The sequence below is a fragment of the Mytilus edulis genome, chromosome 9 (assembly GCF_963676685.1).
Source record: "Mytilus edulis chromosome 9, xbMytEdul2.2, whole genome shotgun sequence".
NCBI classification, from domain to species: domain Eukaryota; kingdom Metazoa; phylum Mollusca; class Bivalvia; order Mytilida; family Mytilidae; genus Mytilus; species Mytilus edulis.
This window is the reverse complement of record NC_092352.1, coordinates 35,846,228-35,871,826: the sequence shown is the minus strand read 5'-3', so window position 1 is coordinate 35,871,826 and position 25,599 is coordinate 35,846,228. Positions and strand designations below refer to the sequence as shown.

Genomic DNA, 25,599 nt, shown 5'->3' with positions numbered 1-25,599 from the left:
CATAAACCTTAATACACAAATTATTTATTGCAGTTCGCGTGCCGGTGATTAATTGATTGATCATTGCTTCACACCTGAAGTATGTCGATTACCAGTTAATCGGCCCTTATTCACACACGAAACGTGCCATTAATTATTTAACCGTTATCAAAACAACTTCACACCTGATCTAATCTTTCTGCATGTACGTTTGCACTATATTTTAAAATGTATATTTCATCACAATACTACTATCATTTATATACGTATTGACCTCAATTATGATAAAAGTTAAAATAAAAATTAAGCCAATATTTAGAAGAATTACGAGAGGCGTATTAAAAAAACCCACTAGTATCACTATTATTTACACACACATTGTAAGACATTTTTACAAGGCTTTGTTGCTATTAATAATAGTAATAAGGGTCCTACAAATACAGCTTTTTGAAATATATACTCTTATTGGCCCCAAACATGGACCAAATAACAGGATTAGGGGAAAATATTATTGAGATACACAATTTATATATCGTCTTGCATACATTACAATGTGGACGAACCATGATTGCAATTGAAGATGATCATACATTTCACCATAGTTTATATATTTTTTCTCTAAGCTTGGTTTTTACAACGTTTAAGCCATGCATTTTCTTTTCGGTGAGGATGGTGATTGTTTAAGTATAACTCAACGGCCTTTGATGATCATAGTGCCGCACTTATACCGATTTTTTGTTTTCATTTACTTCTCTCTGTTTATTCTACTTTTAACAAATCCATTCTATTTTTGTAGGTATGTTATCCACTAATGACCACTGATTAGCATATTGTGTACTCATAATTATTTTAATGTGCATATCAAATAAATTGTCGTGCAAACAATTTCAAACAATCAATTATAAGGAATACTAATGATTATAACGATTAGCATTTTATAAGCTTATTTAAAACAATTATGATTGAATTTTATTAACAATGAAAGTTGTTTTTTTATTTGTATTTTGCTATATAATGATATACGAAAGAAAGTTACAATAACTATGCATATAAACTTGATAAATAATATCAAATAAAACATGGTTACGAGTTGGCAAAAATAGGGTACGAGTTGGTTGAGTACGACTTGCCGAAAGTACGAGTTGTCGTGTACCCATAACATCTAATCCACTGCTACAATTATGGAGCAACTCGCTTTCATCATGATCATGACGATCCATCCCAGGCTGCCGGTCCACGACATTCTGTCACCATATTTAAAGTTAATCCGGCCCGAATAAAAAAATATTTCAGAAAAGATTGTTCACATTTGGCAAGATGAGGTTGCAATCTAAATTCAAACGGAAAAAGCAGCAATGCAAATCATTGATTTTTCAATTTTTTGATCCGAAACTGCAGATTATCTGTCATGGCATAGTCATAATTGTAATCCTTCTTGACAAAATTGGCTGAATCTCCGGGAATCATATGTGACACACATAACTGTCAATGTGCTTGGCCGACCACTCCTGATCATACCTGATCTCTCCTGACCGTCACCTTACTGGATCAGCAGGAACCAGTAACAAAAGTACACTGCATTCTGACAATGATTGATCAAGGAAAGTAATCTTACTTTGTATCTTTTCTTGTCTGATCGTTGTCTTATCTCAAACAGGAGACATAATCAATACTGTGTGAATGCTGCATTATAATGATTTCATAGAATAAAATTCCTGCGGATATTCAAAGTTATCATGGAAAATAACTTCATATTAATAAGCTGATACTGCATTATAAACAGTATCTATTACACTTATTTTCCTTGCATTATAAATAGTATCTATTACACTTGTTTTCTTATCTATTTTAAATAGTTATTCAAATTGGGCATACATCACTCACCTGCTGTCATTGATACTTAAAACTTTTTACAAATTCCATTTATCCTGATTCCAATATGTCACCAAATTCTATAAAGTTAACATAGATTATTCATTATCTTATTATGGGGAAGGATTGACATGGGTTCAGATTGAAGTGGGACGGATCTACTTTTAGTCAGATCAAGTTTGGGTCTCATCAGTTTGGGGATTGATTGACTTGTACCAAACAACTCAGGCAAGAGTAGCAACAACTTGGAGGCTCTGACCGACTTATAAATCAACAAGGCGTGTCTATATAGTTACAACTGCTGCCGTACTTGCCTGTTTTAAGGTTAAATCCCCCATGTGTCATAAAGTTTAAATCCAGCATGTGGCATAGGGTGCTTGGATTTAATCTTAAAATCGACAAGGATTGTCAGTTTTCCTACTGAAAATTGGTGGTTCTCTCTGGGCTCACTAACTTTCTCCACATTATAAATTGAATGTCATCAAAAAGTGCAACAGTGCAGAAAGTGATGTTAAACACGCAAAAAAACCAACAACCAATAAAGTAATTTCTAACAGTCTACAGTGGATTGATAATGATAATAAATGATTAAATGTTACTTTTTTAACATAGAAATAATCTTTCAAATTTGCAAAATAATTTGTTCAATGCATATGTGATTCACAATTTCTACTGATTAATGAAATGAAGTTTAGGCTGAAAAGGGTATTTGTTCTATTATTTGTTGTTGAAATTTGTTAGTTAATGTTAATGTAATTTCAATCTCATTGCATATTTATTTTGTATTTAACCCAAAGTCTGTCACACATAAATGTTGTCTTTTAGCTATAGTAAATCCTTTTATCTGATCTTTATAAGTGAAAGTCTACCATATGCATGTTTTTATTTTAGGCTTGGACACCTGGTGGCAAGAAACAGCAAAGTATGTATAAATTTAGTTATTTTGTTTTGGCTTATCATTTAAAATTACTCATATAAAGAACAAAATTTACATTACAATACACAAATGGTGTCGATGTACCGGTATGCTTCACATCTATAAAAGTGTCTAACAAATACATTTTTTTGAAATTCAGAGTATAAAGTCTATGTAACTGTCTAATGGTAGGTAAGAACTTATTTGTCTCCATTATTCAATGATGTATTAATAACATTAAATTTCTAATCAGCAATGGATTGATAAACATGCTAATATGTATGTTTTACCATGGTAATAAAAAGATTTGATGCTTGTGTTCTATTCATTTTTGAAATCATTTCTAAATTTGTCTTTTAAAATTTATTGACTACAAAGGTTTAACATTCTAAATAAAACATTTTTTAGCTACACTTAAATGTACTTTTATAGCCCTTCTTATCACATATAATCTATATAATATATATATATATATATATATCTATGTTATTTCAGAAGGAAAGAAAGGTTCTGATGGTCTTGATGATTTACTTGGAGATCTGCTTCATGAAGGTAGGAATTTTTAATCCTATCATTAAAGATAAATAAGGTTTTGTTACCCTAATCAGATATAAATTTATGTATAACGAAATATCCAGGATGTAGGTTAGACTTTTTTTTTAAATCAATTCCAAATTTATTTTAGTGAAAAATGGGGTGTTTTTCTTGTTAGTTCATTTAGCATGTTGTCCAGTTGGAAGTGGAATGCTAACGCTAATGTTCTTATTGGAAGAATGATTCTTTAGGCCACACCAATTTGATTCCTTGTTCGACGGACCCACCCGCACCCATTTTTTGCAAAACAGATTTTTAAAATTTTTTTTATATTCCCGCTTCCCGCATCCAGAAATGTAATCGTGCCCATTTCCCGCACCGTTTTTTTGTAAATATTATAAAAAGATATTTACACTTGTTTTTTACAATCACAGTCTTACCTGTATATAACGATTTTAAACATGTAAGCACCCCATTACGCTGTGTAAATCTTTGAAATAATATTTGATTCAGCATGATACACATTTATCCCAAGCGAGAGTGCTCCGATAGAAATATATAACAGAGGACAATAGACGTATTTACACTTGTATGCAAATTTGTCCGCCATTACGTAGAATCACACAGGTTCCCGTAAACTTTGACATCATAATTTAAAATATTTGACGTCACAATTTAAAAGTGATTGTTGCATGACCTCAAAAGGTGATTCGGAGTAGATCTAAGGTCATTCGGAGGCAAGATTTAGCTAAATACCAAAAGTGTAAATACGTTTATACCAGTACAGAACAAAACATTGGTTTACGTATATTCCCTATCAAGAAATGTTCGTTGTTAGAATAAACTTCAAAGAACTTCGGAAAGAAATGCCTTCAACTGCAATTATATTGTATGCTGGCAATACAAAACTAATCCATACCCGCTGCATGTTTATGCACCTGTCCTGGTTGATTCAGGGGCCTGTCGTTCACCAGTTACAATGTAGATATCGTTTTTTGATGTTCGTAAAAATTATTTGGTATTTTCCCGTTTGTATATATAAATTAGATCGTTGGTTTTCCTGTTCGAATTGTGTACAGGGACAGGGCACATGTGGGATCATTTTACTGTTGTAGAAAAGAAATACCAAGGATTTGTATAGTGCTTCTAAACAAATCATTTGAAAAACTTCGATTTTTTTACTTAAAAAGAGGAGAAATACGTCATATTTTAAACAACTAGAGGGTCCACTTATTTTAAATAGTATTAAATAAAATGTGTTAAACATGGCTAAGGTCAAGGAATATCACAAAATTCTTGGACATGTTTTTACCATTTAATACCAGATAGATATTTAGTTCTTTGCGAAAATATGAGCCCTCTTGTACTAAAAAGTGTTATTTACAAAAAAAAATACATTATAACTTATTTTGACCCCTCAAAAAAGGGATACTTATAAAATTGTTCTTAACCTGATTATGACTTGGATGAAGAATTGTCTCATTAATTGGCACACAAAGATATACCAATTCTAATTATTCAATTATTTCTTGGCAAGGTTGGCAAAAAAGTGGTCAATACTAGTATTGACCATGCCAGTGGTAAATACCGGTAATTACCGGGAAATACTGGCAAATACTGGGAAATACCGGCAAATACTGGTCGATTGAAATTTTGAGTGGTCATTACTATATAAACCATTCTTTACCTGGTCAATTAAATATTATAATTACTATCAATAATTAAATATAGAAAGTGTTCAAATGATTTTTAATGCTTTCAATTCCATTTCAATTGTAAATTCAAATAGGGATCTATATTGATTAATGTGTAGCAAAAGATAAAACATTTTGCCCCTGCTTCAAAAAAATTTCTATTTCCAGCATGAAGAAGGTTTTGTCACACAGTTAAATATACAGGAAATAATTTATTGTTTAAGGGAGTCTTCAAATATCACTTTTATTACTTTCAACCCATGTAATGTCAACTTTTATTGGGGGCTGTTGTTTTAGTAATTAATTTTTCACACCTAGCAATGCCAGGTGATAGGTAAAAAGACACATGTAACTTCATTTACCTGTAGTTTTATTTAATTTTAAATTTAATTACCTGTAAAATCATACATTTTGGAAAAAAAATATATTGATTTATAAATGTTGAAATAAAATGTAAATTTTTATATATATCTTTAAAAGTATACAATATCATAATTTATAATAACTAAATTTTAAATCAATAGGAATAAGTGTTATAAATGAATAAAACATCAAATTCATTAATTTTATAAGCAGACACATGCATAAAAATTAAAGTTTAAGTATATTAAACTTTTTATCAAGTTTTTACTTCAATTAATAGTAAAAAACAACTAGGAAAATTTCAATTGACCAGTATTTGCCAGTATTGACCACTTGGGGAGTATTGTCCGGGGCGGTAAATACCGGTAATTACCACTGGCAAATACCGGGGGTGGTATTTACCACCCAACCTTGTTTCTTGGTGAACAAGGAAAAAAATACTTCATAAATTAAAGAAATGTCAAAGTACAAGTGATAAATCAAGTTTTAATATTGTCAAAACCTACTATTTTATGTTTACAAAAAAAAAATATAATCGCTCGCCTTTACTTTTCAAGCTTCGCCTCAAAAATTTGCAAATTAAATATTTTTTTATTAAAATTTTCAAATCGCTCGCTCGCCCCAATTTTTGGGAGTCCAAAAATCCGTAGAACAAGAAATTAAATTGGTGTGGCCTTATAAGATTAATAAGTGACCTTTTTGCAGGGGTAAATTTTACCATATGGACCATAATTTGCTATTGGGCTCCGTTTCCTATAACTATAGAAAAGTGATAAAATGTGAATTACTGTAAGAAAAGTTGTAACTACATCTAAAGATGCCATTATTTTTATCAACATACAAGTGTGTGCTACTCTTCCCTAGAAAAAAAATTGAAATTAACAAATTTCAAAGATTATACGACCGTATTTATGTGTCGTTTCTCGCGTTACTTTTCGCGTTCGAAGTGCATAACGCTGACTAATTTATAGATAATCGTCACCGGCAAATTCGTAATTTTTGCTTTAAAATAACAAAGAACATCGACCAATAAGAATAGTGAGAAGAAAATGCCGAGAACTATAAGTATTTCTGTAGCAGGTGTAAGAACACTGTCGTTATTTTGGTTTCCCATTTCGTAACGCACATTTTAGATGGTTTAATCTGCTTTGTTGTAAAAGAATTCTTTGCAACAGTATGCAAATACGAACTCTCGCGAGATGTTCAAACAGGTAAATCAGAGATGATTTACATTCTTGTTTTGTTCTTCGTAATAATTAAGTTAGATAATGACGTTATCTTTATGCGTTACATTTCACAAGAAACAGAAGTCCATTTATTTATTAAAATTGTTTTTGTCTTTAAGTTCTAATCATTTCCGGTCATACGTGAAACATGTGACTAACATGTGATCACGCCCATACAGCCGGATATACGAAATACTAGGTCTAAACATTGTATTTGTTTCCAACGGGATGTAAGCAAACATAATCTGTAGGCTTGTTTCGTCTTGTTTAAAAAAGGAAAATACAATTTTCAAAGAGATTGCGCCGGGGGTCTATTATTTTTCCTATGTGCATAATGTTACATACGATCTTGTGTGAAAATAAATGCCCAATGACTTGACAAAATCGATTTCAGATTTGACCGACGTTTTAACACACTTCGTTTCCCAATAACGATGTAAAGGGTCCTTGGAAAATTTTAATCGAAATTACGTCTCCTATCATGGTGCCGATGTTCGTTGGATTGATTTAGCTTCAGCAGTAAATATTACTGGATATTTTAAGTGAATAAAGATAATTTAATAAAAAATACATGTTAATGTACCGTTACACTTGGAATGTACAAAGTTGGTATCTTTGTCACAATTTTTAATTAATTTTTTTTATTCATGTTCTGCAAACACTTATCAGAAACGCAATAAACTTGTCAAAGGAAAAGTAAACTTTTACCATGCATGACTTGAAAGGAAGTACTTTATTGATTTTAGCCCACTAAAGTAGGTTAAAATGTGGAAACCATGTAGATGGTGTACAGGTCACAAATATCACATGGTGCCTATTTTAAAGATGCTAATTCCAAGTTAAAAGTTGTTTTCTTTACTGGATTTAAAGAATTTTACATTACCAATGATTTGGAATAAATTGTATATAACTGGAATTTCAAAACCAAATATAAATACATTTTTTTGGCTAAAACATCAAGATACAACGATTATGGTATCCTGTATCAATGAAGAAAATACGGAAATTCCTGAATAAATTGTACAAATTGTTTTCAAAACAAGCACATATTTAGGAGTTTTATAATGCTGTTACATTTAAGATGGATTTTAAGAAAAAGTATACGGTTCAGATCATTTTAAGCAGATTTTGCAATAAAATAAAACTAAAAAAATGCTTTCGGTTTGTTATGGTTTCCTGTCGCGTTTAAAAAAAACTTTAATTTAACATTGAAAATAGATTTTAAATATTAACATGAAGCAAGTAACACTAGTAATGGTGTTCATTTATGTCTTTTGAAACATATTGTGCAAAATAAAGAAAATAAAGATTGGTTTCCTGTTTTGTTTCCTGTCACGTAAACGGTGAATCAAAATGTATTAATTTTTTCTCGAAAAACTCAATTGTTCCATTAATACTATTCTAACATCAACACAACCCACAGAATAAAAGTTAAAGTTTTAGAACTTATAAAAAAGGATACAAAAAAAAACCAAAGGCCGAATACCAAATTATGGTCCATATACTGGTACTACTTATTTTCTCTTTGCAAGTGGCAGTTGAGTTTGTTCAGATACTGAATATTTGTTGATTATTTGCATGAATAACATGAAGTTTGTTTATAGATTGTCTTTCTTTAATTTTGTATTTTTAAGAATAAAAAAAGTATAACAAATGTAATTTACTATTATAGATTCCTCACCAAAAAAGAAAAGTCCACCTTCACATGCTGTAAGTAGTATAATATTTGAGCTGCATTGAATAGAAATAGACCTTATGCAAGTGGATATAAATATGTACATTTTTAAGACTTTGATTGATTTTAGAACATTCAATTACAAAATAAAAGATAAATTTCTGTCTGTTTTGTAGGATTCTTATATATTTATGCAACTATTTTTTTTGAACAGTCACAGACTTTCCATCTAGATTTTGTTCATCCTGAAATAGGTTAACAGGTGTACTGATATTTATTAGCATAAGATTGATTTTTATCCAATGCAGCTAATTTGTTTTTGGGTTGTATGGCTATCAGTTATTAGTTGTAAGACACTTGATTCAAGTTTTTAAGATCATAGGAAAAATTGCAGGAATCAAAACTTATATTGAACTTTTATTTAGAATTAGAGCTAATTTTCTAATGCATGTAGATTAAGACATTGGTTGGCTTGCTTGCTTTGTTTAAACATAAACTTTGATCATTTTATAATGTCCAGTTAAATCTAGATTAGATGTATATAGGTTTAACTTTGCCTTTGATCATTTTATAATGTCCAATTAAATCTAGATTAGATGTATATAGGTTTAACTTTGCCTTGTTTTATTGTTTGCAGATGTGTAATCTTAATTACAATGCTTAAGCAAACGTTTATACCAAAAAAGCAGCAAGTCATCCAAAGTCTTAATATACATACATTAGGAAGTTAGCTCTAAAATTTTCAAATTTTGCAAGTAACTTTTTGTTAGAATCTAAATTTCAGAGAATGACATAAATATGTTCTGAAAGTGCATAGATGTTTTGTTTCATGATTATGTGATTTACATAGGGACAAGATGGTTTCCAATGCAGAGGTAGCTCATTTGTTGTGATGACATTTGTTTCAGAAAAGCATTAACATATGAACAATTTCAATCAATAAGACTCTACATTTCTTTTAGGCTACTAATGAAAATAACTTTAGAATGAAAATAATTAAATATATTTTTCATTTTCTTATAGCTCTTTTAAACTTATTCTTATATTTAACATGTATATTTACTTTTATAATTCTAGCCTGCTGTAAGAACAAGATCACAAGAAGGAAAGAAGGGGTAAATATTTGTTCAAATCCATTTTATTTTTAAATTTTTCATGTCACTGCAAATGTGACTCAAATGTACTCTTGTCTGTACATCTTGAAGTTGTGTTTTAAATCAATTTCATATTAACTTAACTCTTACAGACTTTTGATATTATCTGAACGCCTCATTTCTCTGTATGTAGTTCATTATTAATCAGCAATGTTTGAGATCTATTAGTAATAGTCATCATCTATTGACTTTCATTTCTTACATGAAGGACTTTTCTTAGATCTGTTCAATTTTTTGCACTATGACCTACATTTCACACTAGAATGACATGATATATATAATATGTTTACCACATATTTGTTGCATTGAATGGAAAGAGATCAGATTATCTGATTAATGATTATACTTAAAAGAAATAGCAGATCAATTCTGAATTTGTTATACATTTCAATTTTTTACAAAAGTATATATATCGTGCACTTGGAAAAACTTGACACTGTAAAACTTAGGCAGCGTTAGCTTGTTGGAACATAATTTTTTTTTGGTGTGTGCGTAGTTGTGGTAACAATTTTAAGATGTGTTTTTTTTTCAGATCGAAGGATGAAGATTTCTATAGTAACATTGCTGCTAGTGCTGAAGATGGACTTTCTGATGTATCAGAAGCTGATGTTAAAGAGATGGCACAGAGTATTAAGGTATTATCCCATACAATTAATAAACTAGTTTTTAGAGCTAATTATTATTATTATTATACCCCATGTATGTCTGTCCGTCAGTTCTGTTTCTTGTCATTTCAACTCCTCTCAAAGCACACAACAGAATTTCATGAAACCTTTTAAGATAATAAGGACATACTACATAGATGTGTATATCGACAGGAAATTAGGATTCAATTTTTTCTATGAGTTATGCCCCTTTGAACTTATTAGCTTCAATATACTACTGCAACAGTTTGTCTTTGCAACTCCTCTGAAACCACACTACAGAATTTCATAAAACTTTGTAGATAATAAGGACATACTATGTAGATGTGCATATCGACAGGAAATTATGATTCAAAGTGTTTTCCCTATACAATTTTTTTTTCTTACATTTGTTTTATTTCACCAGTGACAATGTGGAGATGTGGGGTATGTGAGCACCCTCACTAAGGCTCTTTAATTTTTAAAAGTACAAAAATAGTACGAATATAATTTTTTGTGAATTCATCACACTTCGATCTTCTCTTTTTTATTTCAGCTTTCAGAAATTTATCCCAAGTTACCAATTACATAAATTGAAATAAAAAAACTAAGTTTTGATTCTACAGGATTTAGAAGATATGGATGCTGACTTATTTGGAGGAAAACTAAAGAAAAAGGGAAGTACAAAAGGAGGAAGTTCTAGTAAAACAAATACACCACGTCGGGGAGGTACTCCTAGATCTCGTAGTACTACCCCAAGAGCTGTATCTCCTCAACAGAGAGTGACTTCACCTCAGGCTAGAGTTACTTCCCCTACCTCAAAAAGTCCAGTAGGAGCAGGTGGACCTTCATCAACCTGGGATCAGCCTATCAGTCCTAGAGGTGGATCTAGAGAAAGACCTGGTAGTGCTGGCAGTAAAGGTGGAGTAACATGGAGTGATCAGCCAACCAGTCCCAGGGGAGTGTCTCGAGACAGACCAGGAAGTGGGGGTAGGAAAGCTGAAGCATCTGTTCCAGCTTATAAACAGCAGGATGTAACCATACCTAAACCTAGTACAGCTCCTGGGAAAATGAATGGTACATGACTATATTGATTCTGTCTCCATCTTTGTGTACAGTTTATTTCGAGTCCACCAATCTGGCTCTAAGTTGCCACTCTGACTTTTAAGAGGGAACATAATTCTGAATAATAGGCATACTGGTATTTATAACCAAATCATATCTAATATAGAAAAGAAGATGTGGTATGATTGCCAATGAGACAACTATCCACAATAGACCAAAATGACACAGACATTAACAACTATATGTCACCGTATGGCCTTCAACAAAGAGCAAAGCATGTACCGCATAGTCAGCTATAAAAGCCCTGATAAGACAATGTAAAACAATTCAAACGAGAAAACTAACGGCCTTATTTATGTAAAAAAATGAACAAAAAACAAATATGTAACACATACACAAACAACAACCACTGAATTACAGACTCCTGACTTGGGACAGGCACATACATAAATAATGTGGCAGGTTTAAATTTTGTATTATAGTATTAATGAATGGGTATTTTTATAATGTCCCTGTCATATGTCCAAGGTCTGTAATAATGGTCGAGGAAGTCTGTAATGGCCCAAGGCAATACTGAGGGCCATTACAGACATCCGAGGCCATTATTACTGACCAAGGACATATAACAGGGCCATTATAAAAACACCCATTTCTTAATACATTTATTAACCAACTGAAAAAAGTGTATGTGTTGCTGCCAACTTGATATACTCTCTTACTGTTTTAATGACAGTTTAGTTTGAAAAAAAAATTGTACTTCACCATGATCAAGCTTTGAATATACCAAATGTCCAAGATATTAAGTTGAAAGAAGTTATGTGTTGAAAACAGGATGAACTGCAGTGATCCCTTTATATGGTTCTTTAATGTTTGATGCTGGTTACTAAATTAAATAAAATACAAAAAGGTAATATACTCTTTACAGCTTAATTTTATTTACTTTATTAAAAACCCTAACTGGGCTTAATACAGACAAGCGGGGCATTAATACAGGGCCATTAATACAGGGCCATTACAGAAAAAAACAGGGCCATTACAGAAATAACAGGGCCATTACAGAAAAGCAGGGCCATTACAGCAAAACAGGGCCATTACAGAAAAAAACAAGGCCATTACAGAAAATATGTTATTTTTAATAACCAGTAATTTTTGGCAATAATGTACTTAGTTGGTTAATAAAGATTGGTAGAACGTTTGAAACTTCATTGTAATCATCTACCAATGAAATGTGCCTGAAGATGATCAAAATGGTTTTTGTTGCAGAAAGCTCGACATAGGGATAGTGATCCGGCGGCGGTGGCTACGGCGGTGGCGGCGGCGATGTTAGCTCACTTCTTAAAAGCTATATATTTTAGAAGGTGGAAGACCTGGATGCTTCATATTTTGTATATAGATGCCTCATGTTACGAAGTTTCCGTCAGTCACATTTCCAATGTCCTTTACCTCATTTTCATGGTTCAGTGACCACTTGAAAAAAAAGTTCAGAATTTTTGTAACGTTGAATTCTCTCTTATTATAAGTAATAGGATAACTATATTTGGTATGTGCGTACCTTGCAAGGTCCTCATGCCTGTCAGACAGTTTTCACTTGACCTCGACCTCATTTCATGGATCAGTGAACAAGGTTAAGTTTTGGTGGTCAAGTCCATATCTCAGATACTATAAGCAATAGGGCTAGTATATTTGGTGTATGGAAGGACTGGAAGGTGTACATGTCCAACTGGCAGGTGTCATCTGACCTTGACCTCATTTTCATGGTTCAGTGGTTATAGTTAAGTTTTTGTGTTTTGGTCTGTTTTTCTCATACTTTATGCAATAGGTCTACTATATTTGTTGTATGGAATGATTGTAAGGTGTACATGTCTAGCGGGCAGATGTCATCTGACCTTGACCTCATTTTCATGGTTCATTGGTCAAAGTTAAGTTTTTAAGTTTTGATATTTTTATCTAATATTATATGCCAAAGGTCAACTATATTTGGTGTATGGAAATATATTATGATCTATATGTTAGTCCCGCAGGTTTTATTTGACCATGACCTCAATTGCACGGTTCATTGGACAGTGTTAAGTTTTTGTGTTTTGGTCTATTTTTCTTAAACTATAAGTAATAGGTCAACTATATTTGTTGTATGGAAGCATTGTTAGCTGTACATGTCTGCCTGGCATGGTTCATCTGACCTTGACCTCATTTTCATGGTTCATTGGTCTTTGTTTAACTATCTTGTTTAATGTTAAGTTTATGTGACAGTTGTAATAACGCTTTATACTTAGGACTATCAACATAATATCAATGATTCTTAAAGAAGGCAAGACATTTCAGTGTGTGCACTCTTGTGTATAATTTTCAGATGTCAGATTTCTAAGTTAGGTCTGCTGGTTCAATTTTCTGTCTAGATGTTGCACTGAAAGAAAGAAATAATTATTTATAAATAAAAATTGTTGATAAAATATTTTTTTATACATTTATATGCAACAAATTTAGGCCTGTTTAATACCAATTTTATATTACATATATTGTATTGATGTAAAAATAACAGATACAATTTGTAAACATAAAATGTGTTTTCTTTTAGACATATATAATGGTAACGGATCAGAGAGTTTAAGGCCAGGTGCAACACCACCAACAGAAAGACCAGGAACTGTACCAAAGGCCAAACCAAAGTTTGATTTTGGAGGTAAGGATATAAATATGGCCATGAAGAGGATTGATTATGAAGGAGAAATAAAAAGAATTTGGTTCACTACCTCATAATTTTGGCCCTCAAAATCTGGAAATTTTCACTGTGATAATGTTATGAAAACTTGATGAAAACATATGTTAAATTGTCTTATTGTTTCAGTTAAAAAATAATTTTACCAATTGTGTCATTAATGACGTAATGATGAAGAGGAATTTTTGTAAAACCATGATTTTTAGCACAAATCTTCAAAATTTATGACAGTTTTAGTAATTGAAATTGGCAGCACCCTTCCCCTCAAATATTTTTTTGGGTGAAATAAAATAATAATAAAAAAAAAAATGCACACATCCTTTCTTTTGTGGAAGGAGAGTTTTTCTCCTTGAATTAAACACACCTGAATGTAAAGCACACTCTGGTGAATCTTTGAAAGAAAATTGAATTACAGTTGATATTATATTGCAGAGTTTAATGAAGATGATCCTTTAGCTGGTTTATTAAGTGATGATGAAGATGATGATTCCTGGGCCACAAAACCTGCAGCTAAAAGATCCTCATTGAAAAAGAAGGAGGAACCAGTTGTCAAAAAACAAGAACCAGAACCTGTTAAAGTTGTTGAAGGTATTATAGTTGATGATTATGTATCTCATTTGTTTAACACTACATTTGTGGATGATGAAAGTTGAGTAAATAATGATTATTTAAAATTTGACTTTGATTTAAAAAGTAATAGATTGATACATGAATACTGTGCATAACAAACCAACCTTAGTTGAGGTTAGGTCAAAATTAATAAATTAAGAAGTTAAAATTGATGCTATAAGCTGGTAGAGCATCAATTAAGGATAACAATAAGCTAAAAATATTGATAGATCATGGACCTCCTTTTCGAGATATTTGAGATTTAAGATATGGCGGGAAAAGGCTGACTCAGACTTTTACCTTATATTTGCATTGGTATTAATAGGTCTCAAAACAAAAGAAAGAAAATTAAGAATCTTCTAAAATTTTGGTAAATGGCCTTTCATGAGCTATTAAGTCTTGTATGAAAAAATAAATGGGTGTTATGGGGCAAAATATTTATTACATGTATTGTATGAAAAAACAGCAAGGAGTCTGAACATTTGACACAAATTCCAAAACCACACCTAAGTACATCCTTAACACCAAATATTTTGATGATTACAGAACCAAGGAAGAATCTGTATGATAGACCTCCTACAAGGAGTGGAAGTGACAAAAAGGTTGACGAAGAGCCTGAAACAGCAGTATCTAAACAAGGTAATCTTTTTATATTGCTTATATTATCTTATTTCAAAGTAATGCTTCCTTCTAGTCCATATTGTTGAAAATTACTCTTTGTATCTGACTTCTTATGAAGCAACATGGGATGCTCAAGAAGTGAAAATATCACAAAATTGAATTCTTTGTACAAAAGCTCAGATTTTTAATAAAAGTTTCAAGGCACAAGCCTTCATTTTGTTATTTTTAAATGGATGAAAATAAAATATAATTTAAGTTTTTTTTTGGTGATGAATTTGAAAACTAATTCAAACCTTAAAAAACACATCAGAAAGTAATTTAAGACAGGAAAACAAGGATTTGATTCACAAAAAAAATATTGATTACTTCCTTTGTATATGAAAGCAAAAAATATATATATGTGTGTGAAATTTTACAGTTGCAGCTAGTAAGAAGAAGGAAGATGCTGGTATATTCAGTGATGATGATGATTTCTTGGGAGGGTTAGGTATAGAAGACAAAGGCTCAGCACCATCAACAGCCTCTAAACCAAAGCCAGAGATAGAAGATTTTGATAGTGATTCTGAAGAAAAGCCAGCACCAAGAATGTTTGACAAATTACTTGGAAAAGACAGCAATGTCACAAAACATTTGGAAACAAAAGAGAGGAAGGAATTTGTACTAGATAAGAAATATACACAGCCTGATGAAGGTAACTTTTTAGGCAAACACATAAAACATGTAAAACTTTTTAAAATGTTATTTTTATAAGAATATATAAATGTATAGGTAAGATTTTCTTATGATCATTTGTTATCAAATCTTTTTAAGTTCTAATGGAGAAGCTAAATTTGATTTTAGAATTATAATAAGATGACTTTATGACTTAATAAAGGACTGACCAAGGTTACTCATATCAATAATGCAACTTATTATTAAATGAAAATAAAGAGATAATTGGTTGATGGTATTTTACAGAAGATGAAGAAGATTATGCCTTTGGTAGTTACATGCCTTCAGCAGGATCAGCTAGTGGGGGCTCAAGACCAGGTTCTCGTAGATCTGTCAGGTATTTTACTTTTATTTTTTTTCCTTCCTATAGTATTCCTCAAGTGACATACAACAATTCAACATGTAGTACAAAAGGAAACAGTTTCAGATTCAATTAAAAACAATAGTTTTTCATGACAATTTTTTAAGCAAACACTCAAATAAATTAAGTTTCTTCAAGCTTATCAAACATAAAAATACTGCAAACAACTCAGAATTATAACTGTACATTTAAGAACAATATATTTACATTTGGTAAATGGGATTCAAACCAGTCAAAAAATAATGCAAATATACATCTTTGTGAATTTAACAATCATCAATCTTTTTTGTAAAATAAGTCAACAAAGTCAAAACATGTTAAGTCAGCTGGAAGAAGCTAAATAGAGAAAACAAATATATGTGGAAGTCAGATTGTTTACAGTTATTCAAAATAAGTTATTGCACCTTTTGTAGATTTCAAGATGAAGATGATATTTTTGGTTTTGATAAACCTCCATCTAGAGGGAGATCACCTGCTACCAAGAAACCAGAAGGAATGGAGTGGCTTGACCACATGAGTCCTTCCCCAAGATCTACACCCACCAAAGAAACGGTAGGCAAAGATGAAACAACCCCGGCTAAAGAGTCCCAAATAAAGGATGCTCCTTCTAAAGAGCCCACTAATGCCTTAAAATCATCAACACCACCAGTTGCTAAAACACCATCAAAAACAATGAACAAACCTAAAGTTGACCCGTTTGAGTATTTAGGTTTGAAAGACGATGAGGATGATGGCTTTGAATGGATGAAGCCAAAACAGCCTGAAGTTAGACCAGGAACGGGAGAGCAGAGACTTGCCGCTGTTAACCCACCTCAGTCTAAAGTACCAGATCACCTGAAGTTTGAACAGAAACCAGTTGAAGTGGATCAGTCACCTGACGATTATCTAGGTCTTGGTGGTGAAGTTGATTTAGATTCAATGTTAAAGTATGTTACTTTGTTTTCACTTTGTCTTATTTACAGAGTGAAGAGTTTTTCTCTTAAGTATCACCCTTATAATTCATAGTTTCAATATTCAATTTCTCTATTTCCTTTTCAAAAATGGTATTATTGATACCAAATTTCTTTATTGATTAGAATGAGCCAAATCTCGAACACTCTTAAACACCTATTATAAATGCAATACATAATCTCATAAGAAATTTTTTGATATACTTTTTGGTAGAATTGTATATATGATTAAAAGGATTATGGGGTATATGTCAATAAGACTGCAACCTAATGACACTAAAACAAACTATTTCTTTCCATGACAGTTGCCTTGTTTATTTACATGCATGTTTTTTATTCTAACAGAAAAACACCAGATTCTCCTTTGTTTGGTGGAAGTCGTGTATCAGAATCACAAAAAGATTTATTTTCTACTCCAGCTAAGATAGACCATACGTAAGTAAATAAAAGAAAGTCTATACATTTTGCATAGATTTTTAAAAAAAAATCTTACTAAAACTATTCTTAATATGAAATACAAAATACACAACTGTTATATCAAGCTTATTCTATAATTTTGTCTAATGTTTACGAAAAGACTATTTATGGTACTTAAATATGTTTTTATGCTCAAGATGTTTACTCTGTTACAGAGAAGGGAAAAAAGAACTTAAAAAATCAATCAATAAATTAACTGTATTTCAGGAGCAAACATCATGTAAAGGAACGTTCAGTTAAAAAGAAAGTAGTTCAGGGTTTCAGTAAAATGTATGTTCAGTGAATTTTTGCTGTGATATTTAATGCAATTCATTGTTTTTTTTATGTATTTTATTAAAGTGAATGCATGCATAACAAACATCAAACTTAAGGGTAAACAGTTTTGTGAGTTCTTTGAATTGCAATAAAAGTGATTACTTGCAATATATTTTTTTTTAAATTTAAGCACGTCATTATCATTTTACAAATTGACAAATGATTCATTTCATCGACATTGATAGATTAGTGGTATGTTTAAGATCCCTGCAACACCAATTTATAGAGTTTCAAGAAGGCTTATTTCAACCCCAAAAATTGTCAATATCAATTTTCTGACCTCCAAACTGATTGACCAACTATGCAGGGCCTGAATTTGTAGGATATCAATTTGAGAGCCTTTTTCGTATTACTTATAGTCTATTTGAATTAGTCTGAAATACAAAATTTGAAACAGAAATTTTGTTGCTGCAAATCAAATTTATTTTAGAAGTGTGTTTGTTTGCTGAATTCATTATCTGTTGCAAAAATAATTTTAATGGCTGATATGAGATGTGTTATAACATGTAATGATTTCATATAACTTTTTGATGAACAATGCAAAACTGCTGTTTGTTTTGAATAATAATAAAGGCTTTACTATTTATTAAAGGTTGTGTTTGTTTATGCAAATGCTTTTGACTGGAAAGAAAATTTTTAATTAACATTCAATAAAAAAACTACATTAAGATATTGTTTGACACATGTAAAGAAATACAGATGAATTGTTACTTTGTGTGGTCCTGAATATAGGTTTTAAGGGTTCAATAGTTCAAATCATTTGAAAATTTAGGAATCATTTGGTTTTAATTAATTTCATTTTTTAAAACAACCCTAAAATCTATTATAATGGTGCCCTATAAAATAGATCCTTTTCAATAAGGGACGACATTAAAAAATCAATGAAGGATAAAAAACTTAATTCAAATAGTTTGGGGAGTGGGGGTCAAAATTGCTGCAATTTTTGTTTAATTGACATCGATTTTGAATATATCCTTATTGGTCAATTCCCAAATAAGGTTAAAGGGGGTTTAGTGGGGGGAGGGGTGTCAGTGAAAAAAACTATATGAATTTTTATCCTACATTGAACTTTTGATGTCGTCCCAAAAGAGATGTGGCCAATAGATATTGAGGCAAATCATTTTAAGAAGTGAGGTGACTTCCAATATTTTTTATTTGAAAAATTTACGTGATATTGAACCTGTACTTTATATTAAGACACAATCCCAAAAAGGAAATAAATCTCAATATGGTAGAATGTCAGATTGATCACCTTTATATTACTATCACAGACATAGTGTAATGAGTAAAGATTAATATTGCTTTTGTAGACCAACATGGGAATCAGGTTCCAGAAGAAAGAATTCAAGATCTGGTAGTGCAGATAGAGGAGCAGACCTTTCATTTCAAAGTAGGCTCTAAATTCTTTGTGTGATTTTATATAAAAGCTATGACATTAATTACAACAATGATAATGTTTACATTTTTTTAACATTTATACTAACACAATGTTTACCTTTACTATTAAAAATGTACTACTATTCAAAATTACTGAGAATTATAATTTACAATTTATTGCGAACCTAATGAAAATTTTTCAGAGTCTTAACAAAAGTTTAAATACCATAACCAAGAGGAGATAACTTTGGTTTGCAATAAATGCTATACATGCTATAAATTCAGATCGTCTGTGCATTGCAAATATTCCACAACCAACAATACTGAAATATTATTCCTGGTAATGTTGTTACTAAAACAAAAATCATAAAGAAAAGACTTAATTTATTTAGATGTTCACCAGTATCAAGAAAAACGTTGCATTATTTGTGAATTCGCAGTATGTATATTGTATCTTAAATCATGTTTACAGGACAGTCTTCCATTTCTGACGATGTAAAAATATCTGAACATCCATCAACCCAACTACAGCAAAAGGATATCAGTCAGCATGATTTTCTGTCCAACCAATCAGAATCAACTTTCCAGTCTTCCAAACCAGAGCCTAACTTCCTGTCACATAGACAGGAACCAGATTTTCTGTCCAGTAAACCAGAATCTGAAACAAGAACTACTGATTTCTTTAACTTCAGTATGGCAGATAAGCAGAGACAAAAAGAGGCCAGACTTCAGAGTAGTCCTGAGGTAAAAATTAGGGAGAAAAAGATAAATGTAACAGAAAGAAGAACTATTCAAAAATATAAACTGTTCTTAGACTGGAGGGTTTCCTAGGAACTCAATACATGTACAACTTACCTAAAAAAATATATGTTAAGACAAAATGCCCCCCTTCCTCCCAAAATAAATCAGTGACTTTACAATTTTTAGTGTGCCAATTTTGTGCAAAATAAAAAAATATAATTGTGTCATCATCTATTGAGTGACATGATTTTTAAAGCAATATTAAAGTTCAAAGACAGATTTTCAAACTTTCATCTTTAAACTTGAAAAATATATAAGCACTTTTGGAGTATTGTTCAAATTTGATTAATATTGTATGTACTATGATAGTGTAATACAAATCTGACTTTCAGAAGAAACTGTTAATTAAAGAAATAAGAAATGGTATTTAAATTTTTTTTTTTAAATAGAACAGCTTGTCAGTTGATTCATGTCACTTTATCTTTAGACCTACCTAAATTCTCTATGTATCATTTTAAGATTAATAACTTCCACTCTAAATTTCTAAAATTTTGATAAAGATTTTTTCAAAGAAAAATATTGATAATCTTTTCTTATATCTGCAGAAAGGAAGCTATCCATCAGATCAGATGTCACAACAACAGATGCAAGCATTTCTACAACTACAACAACAACAATATCAACAAATGCTTCAGACACAGGTAAAAATGATTGATCATATTTATGTCACACCTGTATAAATCATATGGGAATATTAGTCTACTCTTTTGCTGCCTACAAGAGTTGACGAGGTCATGGGTTCAATCCCTATGTGGGTCAGTTTAAAAATCTTTAAAAGCAGCTTCTCTGCTTAACACACAGCATTTAAGAGTATGAGCAAAGAGTCTTGTAGGGTCTGGGATAGGTTGATGTGTTTCCCCAATGTTCTATAAATACCTTGCAGCTTATAAATCTGACTTTGTTGATCAGTCTGGTACTAAGAAGGGTGCATATTGATATCACATTTCTGATATGTATACTGGTACATGTAATATTTGCCACTTAAAGTTATACACCAATCCATCATCTGCATCATTCAACCTTAGCTCCTTCAGAGTTATGGTTTCTTTGAATTTATTATTAATTTGCATTCACATTTGTGTATGAGGATTATTACTGTTAACACATTACTATCTTAAGCACTGTAATGTATCCTTAAATATCTTTTATATACATTTGTTTACTTTAACTTGTCGACATGCTTTGTTCTATCATTCTGCATCTTATTTATACATGTATTTACTACCTTATTTCAGCAACCAATGTCTAGTGTACAGTCAGACACATTTGCAAGAAATAGTGGTATGACACTTGGAATGGACCCAGAGGCAAGGGTAAGGTTTTTAAATATCAGTTAAACTAATGTTAATGTGTTTATTAAGCTACCGTATAGTTTTGGCCTGTTCTACATGCATTAACTTAGTATTGGTTCTTCAGTGAAAATCTGCTGTATTATATCAATGATATTTCTCTGCTGAAGTATCTTCAAAAAAGTTTGTGGTGTCTTTCTTGCTTAATATAATAATTAAACAACTTTTTCTGTTTTCTAATATTTTATATCTTAAGCTTTATTGTAAAATACATCATTGCATGTTAAATGTATTCTATTCTCAGATAAGAAAACTAGAGATAGAAATAGATTGTGCCAATTCTTTATTAGAATCAACTAAGAGGAGACATCAAGATGAAATAAAAGATATAGAGAGTTCTTACAAGTAAGTTATGGTTAGATCATATTATCCCTGATGTATTGCTTTTTATTGTATTTTGTGTGGATAGGCCACCTGAACATATAAAGTAAGCCTAAAACATCAGATTCTGTTGATAGAACTTAAAGGAAAGGACACTTATTGTCAAATGTAAAACAAATGAAAGGAAAGAAGTGAATCCTTATTGAAATATTTGATACTGCATATCTTTTATTTAAAGAGGGAATATTTATGACCTATACATGTTGGGTTTAGGTAAGGAATAACCTTTAATTATAGATATCTGCTTGAATAACCTCTTCCAAAGTAAGAAAAGGTATATAATGGTAAGATGTAATTGTAGAGATAGCACTCTATATGTTAACGTTTAATTATTCTATTTCCAGTACAAGATTACAGATGTTAGAAGAAACACACACAAGTAAAGAGAAAAGGTACAAGCTATTATGTAATGCAAATGACAGATTATGTTTTTTCAACATGAAAAATGAACCAAAATAATTATAAGTATCAGTTTGTTTTTCGTCATATTCTTTTTGTTTCATTAATTTTAGGAACGTGTGAAAAAGCACATATTAGTGTATAGAAAATATGAATTTTCAAATGCTGAAATTCTAGAAATGCATGAGGATGTTAACTTTTCAATGACCCTGTCTTTTTGTAAATTATTGTTACACTGTATCAGCAACTCATTCAAATTGATGATTTCATCAAAAAAGAATTCCTGGGGTTCTTTGATATGCTGAATCTAACCATGTATTTAGATTTTGGATATTGGACCATAATAGGTAAATGTCCAATTTAATTTGTTTTAAGTTCTTAGACCACATTCATTCTGTATCAACTTTTAATCACAATCCAAATTCAGAGCTGTATCAAGCTTGAATGTTGTGTCCATACTTGCCCCAACTGTCCAGGGTTTGACCTCTTCGGTCGTATCAAGCTGCGCCCTGCAGAGCATCTGGTTAGTTCTTAATAACATTCTACACCTCTCATATAGTTTTTCCAAATGATTTATCTTTCTAAGTTTAGCTCAATGAATAGTCAACTATGAGTTCTACTTAAAGTTTTTGTTTTTTTGTTTTTTTTAAGCTCTAATATCAGATTAGTAATATATACTGATACTGTGTATATATATAAATGCAAGTATAATATTTTATTTTAATGATTTCAGACTGAGAGAAGAAAATGAATATATGATGTCACAACATCTAACTAAAATAAGAGGAATAGAACAAGACAAGTCAGATATAATCACACAGAACTTTAAAAAGATAGAGGAGATAGAAAGAGAAAAAATGGAAGATCTCTCCAAAGTTAAAGAAATTCATAGGTAAATGACCATCTTTTTGAAAAAAAATCATTCTTCTTTTGATATGGTTTTGTCAAAATAAAAAGTTGTATATTATTTTATTGCATGCTGTAAATTCAGAAAATATCGTGATGTATATATATTAATACGAAAACGTGGCAAAATCAGGTTTGCAATAATAAAAACTTGCATTCATAATTTTAGTAGTGATTTAAGGGTTATTGACATTTACATTTTGCAACTTTTTTTTTGTAGGAATGCAATTGAACAATTGAGGAAGGATCATGAAGAATCAATTCAAAGGTTAAAGTCTGCTAAAAACAGTCAAATAGAGGCGGTAGCTATATCACATGATACTACCAGGTAAAGGTTAGACTAGATAGTCAAATACAAGCCAAAGCAATTCACATGATACTACCACCTAGGAATGACAGTTAGATACAAGTCATTTAAAGGCAAATAGAGACTATATAAAAATAATAAGATGTGGAATGACTGCTAATGAGACAACTCTCCACAAGAGGCCATATGACATAGAAGTTAACAACTATAGGTCACCGTACGGCTTTCAACAATGAGCAAAACTCATACCACATAGTCAGCTATAAAAGGCCCTGAAATGACAAGTGTAAAACAATTCAAACGAGAAAACTGACAGCTGATTAATGTACAAAACAAATAACAAGAAACAGATATGATATACAGCAATAAACAACAACCACTGTTTCCAATGAAAAAGATACCTTCTTTCTTTTTGTATCCATTTTTTAGAAAACATACCAGCAAAACAGCTGAAACAAGTTTGATTTAGTTCAGCAACATTCCCTGTTAATACTATATTCTGATTAGCTGAAAGTCTTAATTACATGAAATGTTGAAATTTTTCAGATCATTGGCAGTAGCTGTAGAAATGATACAGACTAATGCTAGAGATGTTGGAGAACTTCAGAAAAAGTTAGATCAGTGGCATAGTATGGGAATGGATGAACGAGAGATAGCTATCAGATCTAAAGATGAACAATTAAAAAGTAAGATACAAAACTCAGAATGAATACAGAATAAGTTTTATTGCATTCATGTACATTGTATTAATAAAATTGAGAATGGAAATTGGGAATATGTGAAAGAGACAACAACCCGACCAAAGAACAGATAACAGCTGAAGGCCAGCAATGGGTCTTCAAAGCTGGGATAAAATCCTGCACCTGAAGTTAGGCATCACCTGGCTCCTTAATAAAAAAGCTGTTTACATCCATTGGTATCCATTAAAACCAGATATCTGTCAAATATGTCTTAAAAATTATTCTTTTGGTGATGACAGCATCAATAAATTTGGTAACTAGTTTGTTTGTAAAGACTTTATGATCTTCATTCTATCATATCAATACACCTATTCCATTTAATTGTATGAAGTACTGGTATATGCATTTTAATTTTTAGGAAGAGTTTATTCTACCATATATAATTAATATTGTTAAATGCCTTGCCTTTATAATTGTCACAAAAAATAAAAGAATTTAACAAATTATATTTGTGCAGTCATAAAAATGGAAAAGTATTCCCTTTAACTAATTTTATCATTAATTGAAGTAGTTAACTACAAATTTAACTCTGTATTACAGTATTACAAGAAAGACTAAGAAAGCAGCAAGATGATAATGACAATGAAAGAAAACGTTTAGAGGATCTAATTACAAGATTGGAAACACAAATCAGAGAGCAAAGCAGAGTACATGATGAGGTGAGTTCTCATTCTCACTTGAAACAACTATCTTAAGATAATCAGGGGTCCATGAACCAAGGCTACAAAGTTTTGGACTTGGCTCTCATGCTTTGAATTCACTGATCACTATGCAAATATTTGTCTCTCCTCCTCTGATGAGACACGTCAAAATAATTTTGCAAAACAAACAGGATTTAATGTTTTGATATTTTCTACTATTCAGCTATCAACTCTATTGTGCTGAGGGTATTGAACTTTCCTTGGTATTATTCCACTGTGGAGTTTCCATTTCAAATGGAGGATACTTTAATAAATACACCAATTCACATTTACTCAGTGCACAGTTATCAGTAAACGTCACCAGAATAACATCCCAATTTAAACACTGATTTTAGGTGGTTATCAATTTTTTAAAGGTGAAGATTATGTGAACAGTACAAAAAAAAATAAAGTTTACCTAATGAGAAGGGACGTAAATAAGAGTTCAGTATTCAGTTTTTAGAGAGTTTGGTTTATGCAATGTCAATCAAAATACTCCACTAACAATGCATCAGGACTTATAAAATTTGGTGGGTTGAATCTGATGTTTGGTTTTGTCTGAATTCAGTTTATACAGTTTTCTGTTACTGTGAATTCATTAATATTTGTTGGATACTAATTTTTTGAATTTCGTGGGTACATTTAATTTAAATATTCACTAATATGCAAGTTTTCCTCAAACCACGAAAATTGGTACCCACGAAAATAAATGAATCCACAGTATACTTTATATCTTATGCAAGTGATACTCTTTTAAGCTTACTTACTCTATTTTTTTCATTATTTAATAATATGATT

The 25,599-nt window shown here is 31.1% G+C and overlaps 1 protein-coding gene across 1 annotated transcript in view; it reads left to right on the top strand.

The window, feature by feature from the left end:
- Positions 1 to 25,599, top strand: part of LOC139488246 (fas-binding factor 1 homolog) — a 35,334-nt gene that overhangs the window by 1,069 nt on the left and 8,666 nt on the right. The window contains exons 2-24 of the mRNA XM_071273728.1: positions 2,743 to 2,773; positions 3,263 to 3,319; positions 8,257 to 8,294; positions 9,337 to 9,374; positions 9,946 to 10,048; positions 10,663 to 11,113; positions 13,677 to 13,781; positions 14,250 to 14,405; positions 14,973 to 15,065; positions 15,466 to 15,738; positions 16,005 to 16,095; positions 16,533 to 17,045; positions 17,415 to 17,504; positions 19,172 to 19,251; positions 19,711 to 19,982; positions 20,585 to 20,680; positions 21,275 to 21,352; positions 21,633 to 21,733; positions 22,114 to 22,161; positions 22,902 to 23,060; positions 23,295 to 23,402; positions 23,928 to 24,067; positions 24,662 to 24,780. Coding sequence (XP_071129829.1) covers positions 2,743 to 2,773; positions 3,263 to 3,319; positions 8,257 to 8,294; positions 9,337 to 9,374; positions 9,946 to 10,048; positions 10,663 to 11,113; positions 13,677 to 13,781; positions 14,250 to 14,405; positions 14,973 to 15,065; positions 15,466 to 15,738; positions 16,005 to 16,095; positions 16,533 to 17,045; positions 17,415 to 17,504; positions 19,172 to 19,251; positions 19,711 to 19,982; positions 20,585 to 20,680; positions 21,275 to 21,352; positions 21,633 to 21,733; positions 22,114 to 22,161; positions 22,902 to 23,060; positions 23,295 to 23,402; positions 23,928 to 24,067; positions 24,662 to 24,780 — 3,240 coding nt within the window. The remainder of the gene's footprint in view (positions 1 to 2,742; positions 2,774 to 3,262; positions 3,320 to 8,256; positions 8,295 to 9,336; positions 9,375 to 9,945; positions 10,049 to 10,662; positions 11,114 to 13,676; positions 13,782 to 14,249; positions 14,406 to 14,972; positions 15,066 to 15,465; positions 15,739 to 16,004; positions 16,096 to 16,532; positions 17,046 to 17,414; positions 17,505 to 19,171; positions 19,252 to 19,710; positions 19,983 to 20,584; positions 20,681 to 21,274; positions 21,353 to 21,632; positions 21,734 to 22,113; positions 22,162 to 22,901; positions 23,061 to 23,294; positions 23,403 to 23,927; positions 24,068 to 24,661; positions 24,781 to 25,599) is intronic.